At 45.4% G+C, this 15,536-nt stretch overlaps 1 protein-coding gene across 3 annotated transcripts in view; it reads right to left on the bottom strand.

Moving 5' to 3' along the window:
* The window catches only part of TMEM94 (transmembrane protein 94), a 50,310-nt gene extending 34,774 nt beyond the window's left edge, over positions 1-15,536 (bottom strand). The window contains exons 1-2 of one of the 3 annotated variants that reach the window (XM_027654327.1): positions 15,500-15,536; positions 7,330-7,457 (exon numbers count right to left, since the gene is read on the bottom strand). In XM_027654327.1, the coding sequence (XP_027510128.1) occupies positions 7,330-7,353 (24 nt within the window). In that variant the 5' untranslated portion in view covers positions 7,354-7,457; positions 15,500-15,536. Of the gene's footprint in view, positions 1-2,602; positions 2,779-7,329; positions 7,458-15,499 lie in introns of those variants that run through there. The other 2 variants (XM_027654326.1, XM_027654325.1) reach the window with 2 other exon arrangements.

Raw genomic sequence — 15,536 nt, 5'->3', positions numbered from 1 at the left:
CAAAGACTGTTTAAACAAATAAGTGAATAGAAAACAAAATATTTGCTAGAAGCTTCAATTTTCGTAGACTGCAGATCCACCCCTCTGATTCAGAGTGGTGGAAAACCTCTACAAGGCAGCTATCAGATTGTTTCCCCCTTTCCAGGCTGCACCCACTAGGCCCCTTTTATAACACCTCTGCTCAACTGCTTTTCAGATTTCAACAGCTGGAGGTGGAAAACTGGGCAGCAGAATGTTCCTCCTTTTCCCAAGAGCTGTTTTGCCTTCCTTAGCAGGGAAAGAAGGCAGTCTTTAATTGAACAATGACACTTTGCAGGCTATTAATCTAGGTCAGTGATTACACCTCCTGAAATGTAAGCATGATTTGTAGGTTCAAAAACACATGAGAAAGAGTAACTCCACCAAATATATTTGCATTTAGTACTCTAAGTCAGATTCTTGATTAGGATAAGGCACAGTATGACACATTGGGGTTTTTTTTGGTCTGATCAGAGAGGATGGCAGGCACCATACACACGACAGCACACAATTTCTTGGGATAGCATTTCTTACAGCAGGCTACTGTTAGAGAGGGATTTATTCTTGTTCTGAAGCAAACCACACATCAGGATGGTACAGCTCTGTACACCTGTAGCTGCTGAGTTAATGCTGGGACTGCCTGAAATGGCACATCCCTGCTCCAGAGTGATACAGATGTAGCCAGCAAAGCCAATGTACCCGTTTCCCTTTATTACCAAAATCCTTGATCCTGATTACAGACTGGTCTTTCTTGGTGCTCTCCTGGTTACTTTTCCCAAGAGATCTTATCCCTGATTCCAAGCAAAAGTGCTTCTCTAGTGACCCGTGCTACATGAAGCATCTCCCCTGACACATTCCCACTCCACAGGATGAACTTTTAAGACTCTGGACTGTCAGGACAGCTGGATTCTCTAACTCCTTCTGCCACCAGTTTCTGCACCACAGTGGGAAAATCAGATACTCCTCTGTGCCTTAGTTTCTCATCCCTATAATGGGACTACCAACTCCCCACCAACTGCAGTCATTGTGAAGATTATAATATTGACCAACCCACCTGAACACTACTGGAAAGCACAGGAAAAAAAGAAATATATGTTGATATCTGCACAATTCAGGCAGCTCCACCAAGCAGACCATGGCTCTGTGGGGACCACTGCCTTTAAAACTGGACATGCTGGGAAAGGCACCAGAAGGCACAAGGAACACAGCTATTAAATTTGCTTTAAATGCACCTCACACGAGGTTGGCAGCCACAGCTTAGCTGTTGGTGGTCTCAAATCAAATGAAACAAGCAAAGTCTTCAGCACAGCAGTGTCCAAGTTAATGGACAGAGGAATAGACAGCAACTGCCTCCTTCCTCCCTCTGCAGCCCCAGGATGAAAGGCAGCCCAGACCTCCCGCTGCCCCAGGACAAAGGAGCCCCCACAGTGGTAACTGGGTGACTGTGGGGGCTCCAGTGTGGATGCTTTGAGGTTCCCCACAGCTCATGGCTCACAGGGCCTGCAGACTCACTGTGCAAAGAGGCACAGCTGCAGGAGCACAGATCCCTGAGATCTGGCCAAAGCAACACTTACCACCCTCCTGAATCACCCCTGCACTTCGCTGTGAACAGAGTCCATTCTAACCCAGACACCAACATTCACAGTTTATGGTCTCCATAAAGCACAGAGTAAGATGCCAACAGGCACAATCAACCTTTCTACACAGGTAATGCAAAGCCCAGGACTTTGTTTCTCCCCCGCAGCAGCTCCATAGAAAGAGGCAGCTGCTCCCCAGGAAACAGCCCAGTTTGGAACTGTACATTCCTTGGTCCGTCCCTTTGGTCCTGTTTGCAGCAGCAAATCCCCAGCCATAGTTACTTGCCCCACCAGGCTGCTGGCAGGATGAGGCAGGGTTTATGCAGTGCTTTGAAGTTCACCTGTACTGCACAATTATTAAGCTTTAATTACTGTAATTTAGCCAGTTGCATTATTCCTCCAAGTTCGGAGAGCAGTTAGGGGTCTGTATTTATCCTGGCTTCAACATGCAGTGTAGTGCTTTATGCCAGTGCAGAGCTTACTCCAGGGAATGCTAATCCCCTCCCAGAGGCCAGCAGTGCTCAGAAATCCACACAACTTCAGCACATCTTTCATCCCCTCGTTAGCTTCCTTTCTATCCCTGCTCCTTCAGCTGAAGACTTTGGGGACTAAAACTATGATACAGCCTGGAAGGTGCACAGCGAGACTTCCTTCACAGGGATAAGGAGGTCCAACAGCTACAGATCAAAGCCCAGAGAAGAAACAGGCAAATTTAAGTCATGAGGGAGAGGGGCAGCAAAGCAGGAGTCCGCAGCTAAAATCCCGTCTGGACCCTCCTGTTGGTTCTGGGGTTAAATTTGCAGTTTAAAACAGTTTCTTTCCCCGCCACCTCCAACAACAAGCTATTCCCCAGCTAAAATCATCACTCACTGCTTCATGTCCTGCCATAATCTCCTTCTCCAAAACCTCCAAGCCCTTCATGCACCAACACATCAGGCAGGATGCAGGCTGGGGAGGGAGGCAGGGAAAGCCATTTTGAAATTAAATGTTAAGGGAGAGGAACTTACTTTGCGACATTTGCCTTGGTTGGGGATCCAGAGATCGGCCTGTTTGAAGAGCATCTGGGCTAAATTCCTGCACCACTTCCCCAGCAACTTGCACTGCTGCTGCTCTCCAAAAATGAGAGAGCAAAGAGGGAGAGAGAGCAAGACTGTGCAGAGCCCAGCGCTGCAGAGAATGAGACAGAAGCAGCAGAGTGAAGCACCAGTCTGCTGATTAATTCAGCCTGTTTCCAGTCACGCTGCAGATCCAGCAAGGAGGCGGTGGATGGGGGTGGGGGATGAGGGATAGAAAGGAGGGGGGGGGGGGGGAAAGCAGAGAGAGAAGAAAGTTTGCCCAGGATAGCACCAGATGTCTGTAAGAATGGTTCATTCACAGAGGGAGCGACGCAGTCAGAATCCCCAGGTTCCCCGCCTGCAGAGCTGCATATGCATGCACAGTAAGGGCTGATGCTGACAGAGAGGGGTCTGTGGAAAAGCAGATGGCAAATTAGGTAGGACAAAGTGCTATAAAATATACCACAGGGGAGAGAACACCTGAGCAGGCAAGGAAAAAGACTAGATTGAGGCAGAGTGAATACTAACTCCCCACGGATGACTCCACAGCTCTGGATTCAAGCTCAGTTCAAAAATATGAGCATTTGCTGTTTAAACAAGTTGAGATAGTTACAAGTCCAGTCTGAAGGATTCCCCCCCTCTTCTCTTGTTGATAGACAATGCAGCAAAAGCCCCTCTGAGCATCCAATACATCCTGAGCCACACAATCTCGACTAAAAGGTGCATGTAAATTCTTCATAGCCTTGCCTGGGGCTCCCTGTTTACCTGGGCATGGCAGACAGAAGGCAAAGGATTAGTGAAGACAAGGAAGGGCTGGGTACAACAGCAGGTAATGGGATAAAAACATGAAGAAGGAATGAGCCTTCTCTCTCCTTCTCATCTTTTACAGGAATGCTTCCTTCTCATTTTTGGAGGGATGCACATTTATAAGTGAGGTTTTATACAGCTCCCACTTCAGTGCTGTCCTAATTCTGTCTGGGGCTTCCCGGTTCTACAGAGCAATCACTAAAACAAGTACTTTCATTCCACACAGAAAGGGGTAAAGAACTGGCCCAGCCAAGCACCACATAAGTAGTGTGCCAAGGATCAGATGGCTGGTACCAAACGGAACAGGCACTGCAAAGGCTGCCAGGCTCAGCACACCCTGCAGCTCTGAAGACCATGCACAGGTGTCAGGACTCACCTGCCCTCCCTGGACAAGCTCTTCACTTCCTGTCCAGCCCTGAGATTCAAATGCCTCAACAGGCACAGCCCATATTCTGTGTTTAAAGCCAGAACTGCAGAGATTAAGAGGCCTCAGTATTTACAATAAACCCCACACAGGGTCTCGTTATCACCTGTGTGCTGAGTTACACATCAGTGTGTAACCTCACAAAGCTCTTGGAGCCAAAGCTAAAGGGAAGCAGACACTTTGTATTTATTTAATGTAACTTCAGGAGAAAGCAGGGGGAGAAAGAGCCAAGGCAACCTTCATCCTTTTGCAGGGCATTTTGTTTCCTAGACAACAATTTTAAACCGCAGAGAGGAACAAAATGTCCTAATGGCACAATTTTTCCTTCCTTCCTTCCTTCCTCCTTTCCTGCTAAGAAAGTACTCACCTACTCCCTTCAACACAAAGAAAAAAGGAGAGAAAAAAAGAAGGGATTAAAAACAACAAGATGAGGTAAGAGTGGACAAACCCTCACACAACATACATGTAACACCCTCCCTTTACGATATTGCTTCCTATTGTTTTCCATGGCTCTGCACCTGCTGGAGACTGGGATGAAAGTGAATAAAACAATTTGCCTGTGACAGTGCAATACCAGGAACAACCCTTGTGCTGCCTGCAATTAAGAAGTCCCAACACAACTTTCTCCCACCTCAAAACCTCCAGCTTTGGTCATGAACACAAATGGAAGTGGATCAAATTGCCTCTTCTCATTTACCCCACTGCTGGGAGACCTTGTTCTAAAGTGTTTTGTGTAGGGCAGTAATTTGCACTATGTAGTTTCCTTCTGATATCAACTGGTATCAGAAATTGCATCTGAATATGCATTTGTGCATTAAATAACACAATGGAAGAGTAAAAAATGAAAACTTGTGATCTGAAGATAAAACTGGGATTTGAAATAGAAGGCTGAGTATAAAGGCAGGGACTGACCTACACAAAAACTGCAGCACAGACAAGAGACACCTGTGGAAAAAGGATCAGTTTGTGAAAAAGCCCTTGGAAAAAGAGGTTTTAGAGAACAGCAGGGAATAAAAACAGAGACACAGTCACTGGCAGGATGAGAAGAGGCAAAGGACTTGGGCTACTTTTCAGTCTAAAGGTAGGACTGCAGTTCTTGTTAAGCAACCTGGAACAAGGACCGACAGTGCTGGAGCTGGAGTGACGTGGAGCACAGCACAGGCTCCCTGAATACATTTCCAGGCTCTGGCCAGGAGGCACGGTGCTGTATCCAGGCTGCAGCAATTACACTGGATAATACAGCTCAGTTGTTATGGGTAACTGTGGAATGGATGATGTCAATAATTTTTAATAGTTGTGTTGCTGCAAACACAGCCTACGTCTGACACAATGCAAACTCAGGATCCTCCCTGTCCTGTGGCCATCAGTGCTGCTCTCTGTGTCCATATGTGCTGAGTGGTCTTGGAGCAGATATTCTGGCACCTTTCACAAGGATTAGATTCACTTCAGAAACACACGGAAAATTAAAAAGTCAGGAGAAGAGGAGAAAGAACAAGATAGCAGCACATTTAATTTAAGAAGGTTTTGGCACTGCTCCTAAAATACTCTCTGCCTTTCTCTGCGGTGTCTGGCTTCTGGCAAAAACTGGAAGGCAGCCTACATTACACCTGACAGACTGATCTCAGCCATCTCTGACAATGGAACTTATTAGCTGACTGGGGCCAGAGGACAAGTCTCTCATCTGAGTGACAGATGCCCGTGCTGCAGCAGCACTCTGAGCACATCTCCTGCTCCAGGAGTGCTAACTCTTCATCACACACATATATTAGAGCAAAGAGATTGCTCTCTACTCAATTTGGGACTGATGTTTTCACTTGGGTTCATTTTATTTTTAGCATTTTAAAATAAACCTAGCACATCAGATTTACTACTGAGGTTACAAAGCAGGTTAATTTGTTCCCTTATCAGTATATACGTGTCCAAGTTCTTCACTTTGGAAAAGAAGATGGATTCTTTCTTAAAGGGGATGAAACAAGGATCTGCAGTATTAAAAAAAAAAAAAGGAGCAAACTCCTTAACCCCAAATAATACAGAAACATAGAATCACAGAATGATTGGGGTTGGAGGGGACCTTAAAGACCATCTAGCTCCAACTCCCTGCCATGGGATTGCTAACAAAACAACTTGTAAAAGCAGGTGGATGTATCTGTGGGTTTTTTAAAATGCTATTGAGAAGAGCATGGTGATCTCCTGCCTTCCCTTTTAATTCCCATTCAGAAAGGAGGGAGAAAAAACTTCAGGAAGTCAGGAGGGGAGGTTAGGATTTGAGAACACCATGATTACCCCTGTAATCTCCTTGTCAGGACACTTTCCAACAGGCCTTTCAAAGGTCTGTTACAACACTGTCCACGCTGCTGCCTGCCCAGCAATTTGATCTGCTCTTCCTGCCTTGTGCAGTGGAGAATGTCAGAAGGGAAAGGCAGAGATGAACTAAAAATAGTGACCTACAGTGACGGTGTCCCCACTGTGACCTGCTCTCTTTGGTGCTCTCAGATCCTGCACAGAACACACCCCTGCGTCATCCCTTTAAATGATCAATACCAGATCAGCCCATGATGTCACTAACAAGGGAATAATTAGATAATCATCCTCACTGGAATGTTACCTCCGTAGTAATACAGCAATTTGATACAAAACAACATAGTTCAAACACATCCTCTGAGCACAGCAGCACCAAGAGGTTTGGGCAGGAGTGAGCCCAGGCCTTCCTGGTCCAGCACAGCTCAGAAGAGACACCCAGCAAAGAAGCAGTGAGTAGGCAAGTGCCAGAGCTGATGTGGAAAACTGACCTTTTTAAGTCACTGACACTGCTGTAGTACCTTTTAGAGCTGATCTGAGTTTAGGTGATTCCCTAATAGGTACTTTGCACTAATGAACAAAACCACTCCTTGCTGCTGGAAGCACCATAAACAAGACAGCAAGGAAGGGATGCAAAGAGAAAAACAGACACCCACCAGACAAAAGCTCATGGTGTGGTGGGGAGAGGGACACCAAAGAGGAAAACCAAGAATGTTCTCTCATCAGAGCCAGCTGAGACCCCAAGTTGCCACCAGAAAAACTGGACTCAGATGATTTTATTGCTTCAGTTTATTTAAAAAATCTTCTCAGGGAATTCAGCCCCTCAAATAAAGCTGAGTTGAGTGTCCAGGGGAACGAAGCCCTACCTTAGAGCTCAAGAAAAACACAGCAGGTGTGACAGTGCACACCTCACCTGTGTTGTTCCACTGTGGTGCCTCAGTCCCAGCCTGCAAAGGATTCCCCTTCTGATACGAGCACGTCCATCCCTAGGGATGTGAAGGTGACAGAACTCTCAACTTTGATACTAACCACAGATTAATATGAAACCATACAACAACAATGCCAAATGGGGAGTCTTGACCCAAAATAATGAAAGACAATTGAAAGGACTCACATTTAAGTCGGGTGTGACCCTTATCAGGAAACCTACCTGACACTTCTCCTTGAGGTCCATGGCTATGCAGTTCTGTGAGCATGTCCAGCAGAAGGGGGACTGCTCCTCAGGGGAGAATGTCTCCTACGCAGAGAAGAGCTTGGCTACATTTACCACATCACCATCTGAGGAAACAGAAGGGGAAGCAGTCAGTCAGTCTCCCACATCGCTTCCTTTAGGACAAGAAAGTGATGGAATTCACAACATTCAAATTACAGCATTGGTCTCTAAAAGAAGGAAAACCAGGGAGCTGAAAGCTCTTCTAATAGTACATCAACCCACCCCATACTCAGAACTGACCTCATTAGCTTGAGTCTGCCCAAAAACTGGCATCAGTTTTTGTGTATCAGTAGGTGAATTAAGTTCCCTGCAGCACAGAGTAAGAGTATTATTGCAGCCTTGACAGGCTTTTGGGCAAGCCTCCAAAAAAAGCTGACAGAGCACTGGATTCCACCAGGTGTTGGAGCATGCTGTCACCCAGGGCTATTTGTCTTGTTACCCTTATCTACCAGGAGCTTTGTCCAGCTAATCTCTAATGGAGCCAGCAGTAATGATACTCCCCTTTGCTGAACAACACATCCAACCTTTGACAGGGCTCTGCTTTTGGGCTGAGCATGGATCTGACCACCAATGAGTAGGCCAGAAATCCTAAAAACAACTCCAGATGACCAGGGATCTTTTCTCTTTGTAGCAAAACTGGGACTCTAACAGAACTGAGGTAGGAAGCAGCTCTGGAATTTCTTCCAGCTCATCCTCCCCTTTTTATCTGCCATAGCACAAATTTGTTCTCCTGCCACATATGCAAAATGCCTTTTCTGGTCAAAACAAATGATCTGTGTATTGCTCTAGAGGATTCTCTTGCATATAAACACAATGAGAGATTATAAGATTATGTTATGATTGTCTTGGGAAAGTCTTTTTGTTGGTTAGCAACTCCTGGTTCTATTTTTTAATATCATACACAAGCTCAGGGCTTGGACACAGACTTCTCCTAAATCCAAACAAACAAGGAAGCAGCTAGATATGCAAATCAACCCAAACCACCCACACATCTCCCAGATCCAACAGGATTGGCCTTTGCCAGCTGGGATTTACCACCCTGGTCTATACCACACTGCCTTCTTCAAAGAAGGCGGATTCTGCAGATCCCATCCTCGTGGCAGTCACAGCACAGCTCTCCACAATGCCACATCATTTCAAGGAAACAAAAGGCATCCAGAGCTTATTCAGAAAGTCACTCTCCCACTCTGCAGAGTTAGATTTCAGAACTTCCTCTCCTGCAGACAAGCCCTGCACCTGCATTCTGGGAAGGAGCAGACATTCAGTATTCAGAGTGCTGGTTATCAAAGCCCTGCCTGCAGCACCACAACCAGCACCTGCAAGTGCCATTTTTTGGCTGCCAGGCCGGCTGGCACGAGCCACCAGTCTGGACTCTGCCCTGCTTTTCTGTTCTGTGACCCTTCCTATGGGCACACACCGAGGGAATGAAGTTATTTGCAGTCACTTCATATCCCTGCCAGTCCAATTAGCAACTGCAAAGAGAGGATCAGACAAAGTTACTGAAGGGAAGCTCACAAAGAGCTCCCAGCAAAGGCTTGGGAGTGGGAAGGAGGAAAATGTAATTCTGTGTGTTGGCACACAGCAGCTTAGAGCCTCTGCCTTTAACTTGAGAGTGACTTCAGTATAAGGGAAGGGAAGGCAAGAGGAGATGATTTTAAGGAGAAAACGGTCACTAACAATAAAAGAGCTAAGAAATAAATCCATGATTCTTCTTACTCCCCTGCAACAGAGGATTTATTAGTAGAACTACTAAAGACTTAGGTACTGTGCTCTCACTCGTTCAAACAAAGCTAATTCCCTGAAATTCTCTCTGGATCTGGACTTCAAAAGCACAGTTATCTGTGACACTAGTGGGTAACTGGGAAGCCAAAGTCACAAAAGGAGAACAAGAAAAAACATCCTGGACTCTTTGTGCTCATCCCGTGGAGCCCAGATCATCAGCTGGGGTGGGCTGGAGGGCAGGGGGCTGTGCAGGGAGGCACTGAGCAGGAGGCCGGATTTCTGCACTGCCCTCAGTGACATTCTGGTTCAGGCAGCAAACTGAAATGTGATCCTGAATGCAAAACACGCCATTCCTTAGAGTTCAAGGCACATCATCAGCCTGCTTGGGAATGCCACCCTGAAGTCCTTCAGTGCTAGGAAGCAGGAAACACAGTAAGGGTGTTAAAAAGATGAAAGATTGGTGGGAAAAAGTGAATATTCCTTATTTAGAGAAATTCTAAAAGCTGTTATAATGGACAATACAACAAAAGCTTGTGAAAATAATCAGTGGTGCCTGTAGCACTGCTTCATCACCATACATGCTCAGGGCTTCTCCAAAATTTTAACAAACTGACCTGAAGCCCAGAAGCAGCTTGTTTTTTCTCACATCCCCAATTTAAGGTACCAGCAATGGTTAGATTGCAGACATTTCACACAGAAAAAGCAAGAAGGTAAGTCGTTCTGGTGCCAATCTGGATACACAAAATGAGGAGAATCTTCCATTTTTCAAATTTACAACAGGTTTTCATTTAAAACCAAGAATTCCAAACACAGCTAATCCCAGTAGGTTGGGATATCTTAGTGTCAGGATAACTGAAGCCAAGAGCAAAGACAGGCTACAATGATAAACCAACCTCTCTCAATTTCTGCACCCGGACTGGCACTGGAGCCACATAAAATGTGATTTGTGTGCTTGGTTTCAAATGCAGAATTTATCAAAATAAAACATCTGCAAGAATGATGTCATTCCAACTAAAAACCTCACATGCATTACAGAGGTCTTGCAAACACTCAGAAAACAGTTTCACACAATGAAGCTGAAGCAACTAATAAATTCAGGGGGCAGTCTGTGGATCTGTGGAGTTGGGCATCCATTCACTCCAGCCCCTACAAGGTCCTTGTGTGCTCCCCTCCCAGACTCCTCTGTTTCAGGGACTCCTGTAATTCCCACCTCCAGACATGTCTCTCCATCATCCCTGCCCTGCTGCAGGGACTTGCCACCCTCTGCACCCATCCTGGGAGTTTTGTGCACTACTATTCCACACTGGAATATCTGCCTCCCTCTGCCCTCCCTGTTCTTATCTCTCTCCTGTCTGCCCAGGCAATTAGTCACGTCGACATGTTACACTCTGCAGGACAGAAATGAAGTGGGGCTGCTTTGCTGGAACATGTTAGAGGGCGTCAAGTATTCAGACAACCAGAGATGCCTGAAGCTGTGGTTGCTCTAATCAGACACCACAGACTCCCAGTGCAGCCAGTTTACCCCTTCCACTTTCCCAGCACACTCCATTCTCCTTGGGATTTTCATGCCTAGAGCAGTTTGTGAAACCTGGAAATGGCTGGATGTGGTGTTCAGGTGTCATCATGTTGCATTCAGCCTGAGAAATATTTCCAAATCATTGGGTAAGAGTGAAATCAAACACAGGGTTCACCAAACAATCCAGTGCATATATCCCTACCAGCAAGCCAATTGCCTGGAAGTCCTGTATGCCAAACTCAGCCAATGCTAGCCCATACCTGTGGGGAGAGGTGTGCAATCCACTTTAGAGTATCTCTATTTTATAAGACTTAATGAGTTCACTGCCTGATACCCTTTTCAAATCAGAAAATACATTCCCATCCCCACAAACTCATTTCTGTTTGGAAGTGCCCTGAATAACTCTTGTAGCTTGATCTGAGTACCAACAAGTGTTTGAAACATCCCTCTGAACAGCAGAAGAAGAACTTTACAAGAGTCCATTCCCTCTTTTCTTTACCTAATCACCTTTTGAAGAATACTGTCTTACACAGGTAGTGCATTTATATAGGTAAAAATATTATGGTTCAGATTCTCCTTTGAAATCCAAGGATTTCAAACCACAATAACTCAACCAAACCTCACAACATCAGTATGAGGTATCAGTGTTGAAATTCAATAAGAAACTATACAGCATGATATATTACTTACAGAACTTACAAAACAACTAGCAAACAGAAAGATCAGACAATTGTAGAATCTATAGACACTTGGAAATAAAATGTGTTTCAGAAGCTGCTGTCTTTAGGGAGAAAAATAAATCAACCTAATGATACTGTTTTCCCTAAAGTGTTCAATCACTGATGCTTTCATGTTACTTACTGAAAGTTCCCAACACTGATTAGTCTATGAAAAATGATGGGGAGTGTGAACATTTCTTGCTGCCAAAAGTGAATTCCTCAAGAACAGAAGCCTGATCTGTCACCAAGAATAGAAACACGGGGGAACAGATAATAACCAAAAAAAGCAGCTGCCTTGGAGAAAATGGCTTCGATTTGGGCTGATTGTTTTGATATCAGCAGAACCATACGGTCTCCTACTCATGAGGAGCTGATGTCTGCCTGATAATTTGCAACAAAGGCACATCTGCTGACAAATGGGCTTCCAAAGGTGCATCAAGTGATACTGTGAATTGCTTTGAGACCCACTGAGAGCACAGAATAATTACAGCAAGGGAGCTGGCAGCCACACTTCTTGGCTTCAGTATGTGCTTGTGAAAAAAAATTTGGGCCAGCTAAACATTCTCTGCCTCAATAACCTCAGACTGCAGACAGGGATATCCATATCTGCTTAAGAGGGAGACTGTGAAGTAAATGTATTAGTATCTGTAAAGTGAGATCTTCTGAATTGGTGTTGTATATGTGCTAAGTATTATCAACTCAGCAGCAATCAAATATCTCATTTGAGCCTGGCTGGGAAGAATCAGGAGCTGATTTCACAGAGGCTCTGCTTCCCTTCCTAAATTCAGAAGATTCGGAAAGAGATCTGTTCTACATTGATTTAGGAACAGGATTAAACTTGAAATGAACTTAAAAGTTTGTCTTCAACTTACAAGTGTGCCTTTTGGAGGTGAAATTATTCTTTGTTTTAACCTTACTTGCTGAGAGCTTTCCAATAAAAAAATATCTCTGACTCCTTCCTTCTTTCTTCAGCACATTCAGGACTTGCACATTGGACTGTTTCAAAAGACAGCTGTGGCTTAAAATGAAACCTGAGCAACAAAGAGGGAGAAGGGAGTAAGGAATGACTTTGGAACACTTGTAAGAGTCAGACCTTGTTTACTTGCAAGATAAGGATTGGTCAAACAAGATGTCCCACAATTGAAAGAACGCTTTTATTTTTGTTTTAATTTTGTTCTGGTGAGTTGAGAAGCGATTGATCAAAAGAAATATGATCAAAAGAATGATCAAACTAGTTTAGTCTACCCTACTGTTTCCACAGGGGCTGATACTGTTTCAAATTAAGGTACTGTAAATCTGAAAAATATTTGCTGTGTTCATATTTCCTCACTTGGTTAAAAAGAGAAAAGAGTGTTTGGGAATTAAAGGATTGCTTTATTTTTTCTGCTTCAGGTACTGCCTGCCACAGAAAGACATAGCATGTGGAGAGCCTGATCAAAGTGAAAAATGCAACAAAAGGCACAATTCTGAAAGGTGTAAGAGCCCCTCCAGCTCCCACAGAAGGATGAGACATCATCTGTATTGAAGCACCACGTCTTGAATGACAACTAGAAACTTTACAGCAGAAGTGACAGCTGTCATTCATCATCATGGCATTGGTTATTATGGTAATCAGGATTGTATAACTACCTCCCTTTAAAAAGGAATAATCCTGAAATCCTAGAAAAAAAACACAAAAAGGCAGTGGCCCAAAATAAAATGAAAAAGCTTGTGCTGTATTTATAGGAATTTCTAGCAAACCAATTTTTGCTGATATGCACTGACTGACAGATAAAAGTGCAGCTTTTTTCTCTCCATTCCAGTTTATAAATAAGGGTGCTGTACACATAGTTGATAGCAAATCTAGGAAAAAAACCCCAAAACATTCTTACACCAGCATTTGCCATTTGGAGATACTTAAAAAACACCATGCCATGGGAAGGTGTTTTCTGGGAGTTCCCCAGAGCAGGCCCAGCACCTGAAGGCCATTAAGATCAAGCTCATACTTTCATTCAAAGCACAGCACAGCCCTTCTGTACAAAAGGCACTGAGCAGTTCAGCAGATTGTGTATTTTGTTACTCTCACAACAAGCCCCATGAAAGTTTTATGATGAACACCTGTAGGATGAACAGTGCCTAGAAATAGGGCAGTGAGCTGCCTCACTCTACTGTGAAACAGCAGCTCCTTAAGAACTTGTCTCCACTATTCACTCATGAGCATTCCAGAGATCCCAAGTGCCCTATTTAGTGTACAAACTGTCCCATGCATTATCACAGATGTCAACCCCTCCCACCCCAAGCAAACTCTGCTCCCACAGCTCTGGGTGCAGGACGATGCTGCCTGAGCCCAGGACAATCTCTTTGGCCCAGTCCTACAGAAGGATTTGTCTTTTGGCCAATCCCCTGTGGCCCCTGGCCCTGCTCCCACCCAGCCACAGGGAGATATAAACCCTCCCAACCCACCTCTTCCTAACTTGGGCTGTGCTTCTGCCTGGGGCAGGCAGGTCTTTGAGTGTTGTGGTGGCTTCCAGCCCCTAGTTTGGGTAGGACTGAGAGAGGACTCTGAGGTACAGAGACATAAACAGAGCTACAATGTGAAGATTAGAGGACGAAGGTTTGGTTTTTTTGGTTCCAACTGAGCAGCAATATTGATTTGTTTTGTGACTGAGGCTAAAAGCACTAATATCTTAATCCTCTCATCAGGTAAAAAATGTTGGCGAGGTGTTTATTGAAGAGGCCTGGTTAAGAAGAATATTATGTAAATTTTTTTAATATGCTTGAGTAAAAGATAGGAGAGACATATAAACCACTCCTCTAGAGAACAAAATATATCTTGCATAAAACCAGCATCGTGTAGCTATTTTTATGTATGCCTACAGTAAGTAGGCTTCTTGGAAAGTAAATTTAGTTTGCTTGCTAGGTTATTCACATTTTGCTATATCTCAGCAAGCCCTGCAGTTTAATGCAGTACAGCAGCTGTTGAGTAACAGTTTGTTTATATAGAAACCCACATTTCTAAGTAACCTAAAGTGTTTCACAGAGCTTGTGTACTACTATGCTATTGTACCTCATTGTGTATGAGCTGTCTGTTCAACCAGGAGCTTTATTCTACAATTGTTGGGGGAAATAATATGATTTTGGACAAGCATGCCTTGGTAGCCTCCTTTTCTCAGAAAGTGTGAAAATATCTATTACTTGGTAGCTGCCTCAGGAAGATGGATGGGTGCTTATGCTCTCTGCTGCTATCTTGGTAACTTTTTAGACTGATTAGGCAAACTTAAAGAAACTCTTCTGTTGCACAAAATTTCCTGTGAAAACTCAGTGAGATTTAAATGGGTAATTAAAACACTGTCCGTTCCTTCCCGTGGATTTTTCCTTCCTCTCTACCAATCTTCTGGGTAGATCATATCATCTAAGACAAACTTCTCATGCTTTATGTATTTTTAACTGGGATTCATTAGGCTTTTCCTTATCAGTAATGGCCCGTGCTACCCTGATAGGAGAAAGCTCCGGAACAACAGACAGAGCAGAACCCAAGAACTAAACGGATCGCAGCTTTTGGAAGCAGAACAGGTGGACGTCTGGGGACAAAAACCAAGCGTGTCACGAACTTCTGGTCATCAAAACACCGCCAGGAGATAGGTGCAGGTGTCAAACAACCGGCTGAGCGGGGGGCTGCTCTCCCGGCTGCCAGCGGGGTCTGCACAAAACCTGGTGGATTAGCCAGAATTTGGGACCAGACACTAAACCTTTACGCGGTGGATGAAAGTGCAGCTGCTCCGAGCGCTCCCGCAGCTCCAGGGCACCGCCGGGAGCCCCCCGGCCTGGCTGCCCGCTGTGCCCGGGGGATGCTCCGAGCCCGCTACGAGCCGGAGCCCGTCCCGCAGCAGCGTGAGAAGCCCCGCCGTTGATCCGAGCCGCCAGCACGTGTTTGCAGCGCCCTTTTTTTTTTTTTTTTGGCCCTTTTTTTTTTTTTAAATTTCCTCTCCTTCCTAAGCTGTTTGGTAACGCTCCAGCGCGGTGCGGGGGAATGGGGCCGCGGGGCTGCGGGACCGCCGCCGGCTCCGCCTCCGGGCCTCCTCCCGCCACGGTAGCCGAGATGAGGGCTCCCCGGCCGCGCTCCCCGGCGGGCTGGAGCCCGGCCCTGCCCCGCCGCCCGGCCCGTACTCACCCGCCGCGCCGGGCGCTGCCGGCGGGGCCGCTCGCCC

The sequence above is a fragment of the Corapipo altera genome, unplaced genomic scaffold (assembly GCF_003945725.1).
Source record: "Corapipo altera isolate COAL_440 unplaced genomic scaffold, ASM394572v1 343, whole genome shotgun sequence".
NCBI classification, from domain to species: Eukaryota; Metazoa; Chordata; class Aves; order Passeriformes; family Pipridae; genus Corapipo; species Corapipo altera.
Note: the sequence above shows the minus strand (reverse complement) of the source record. Positions and strands in the feature narration are given on the sequence as shown.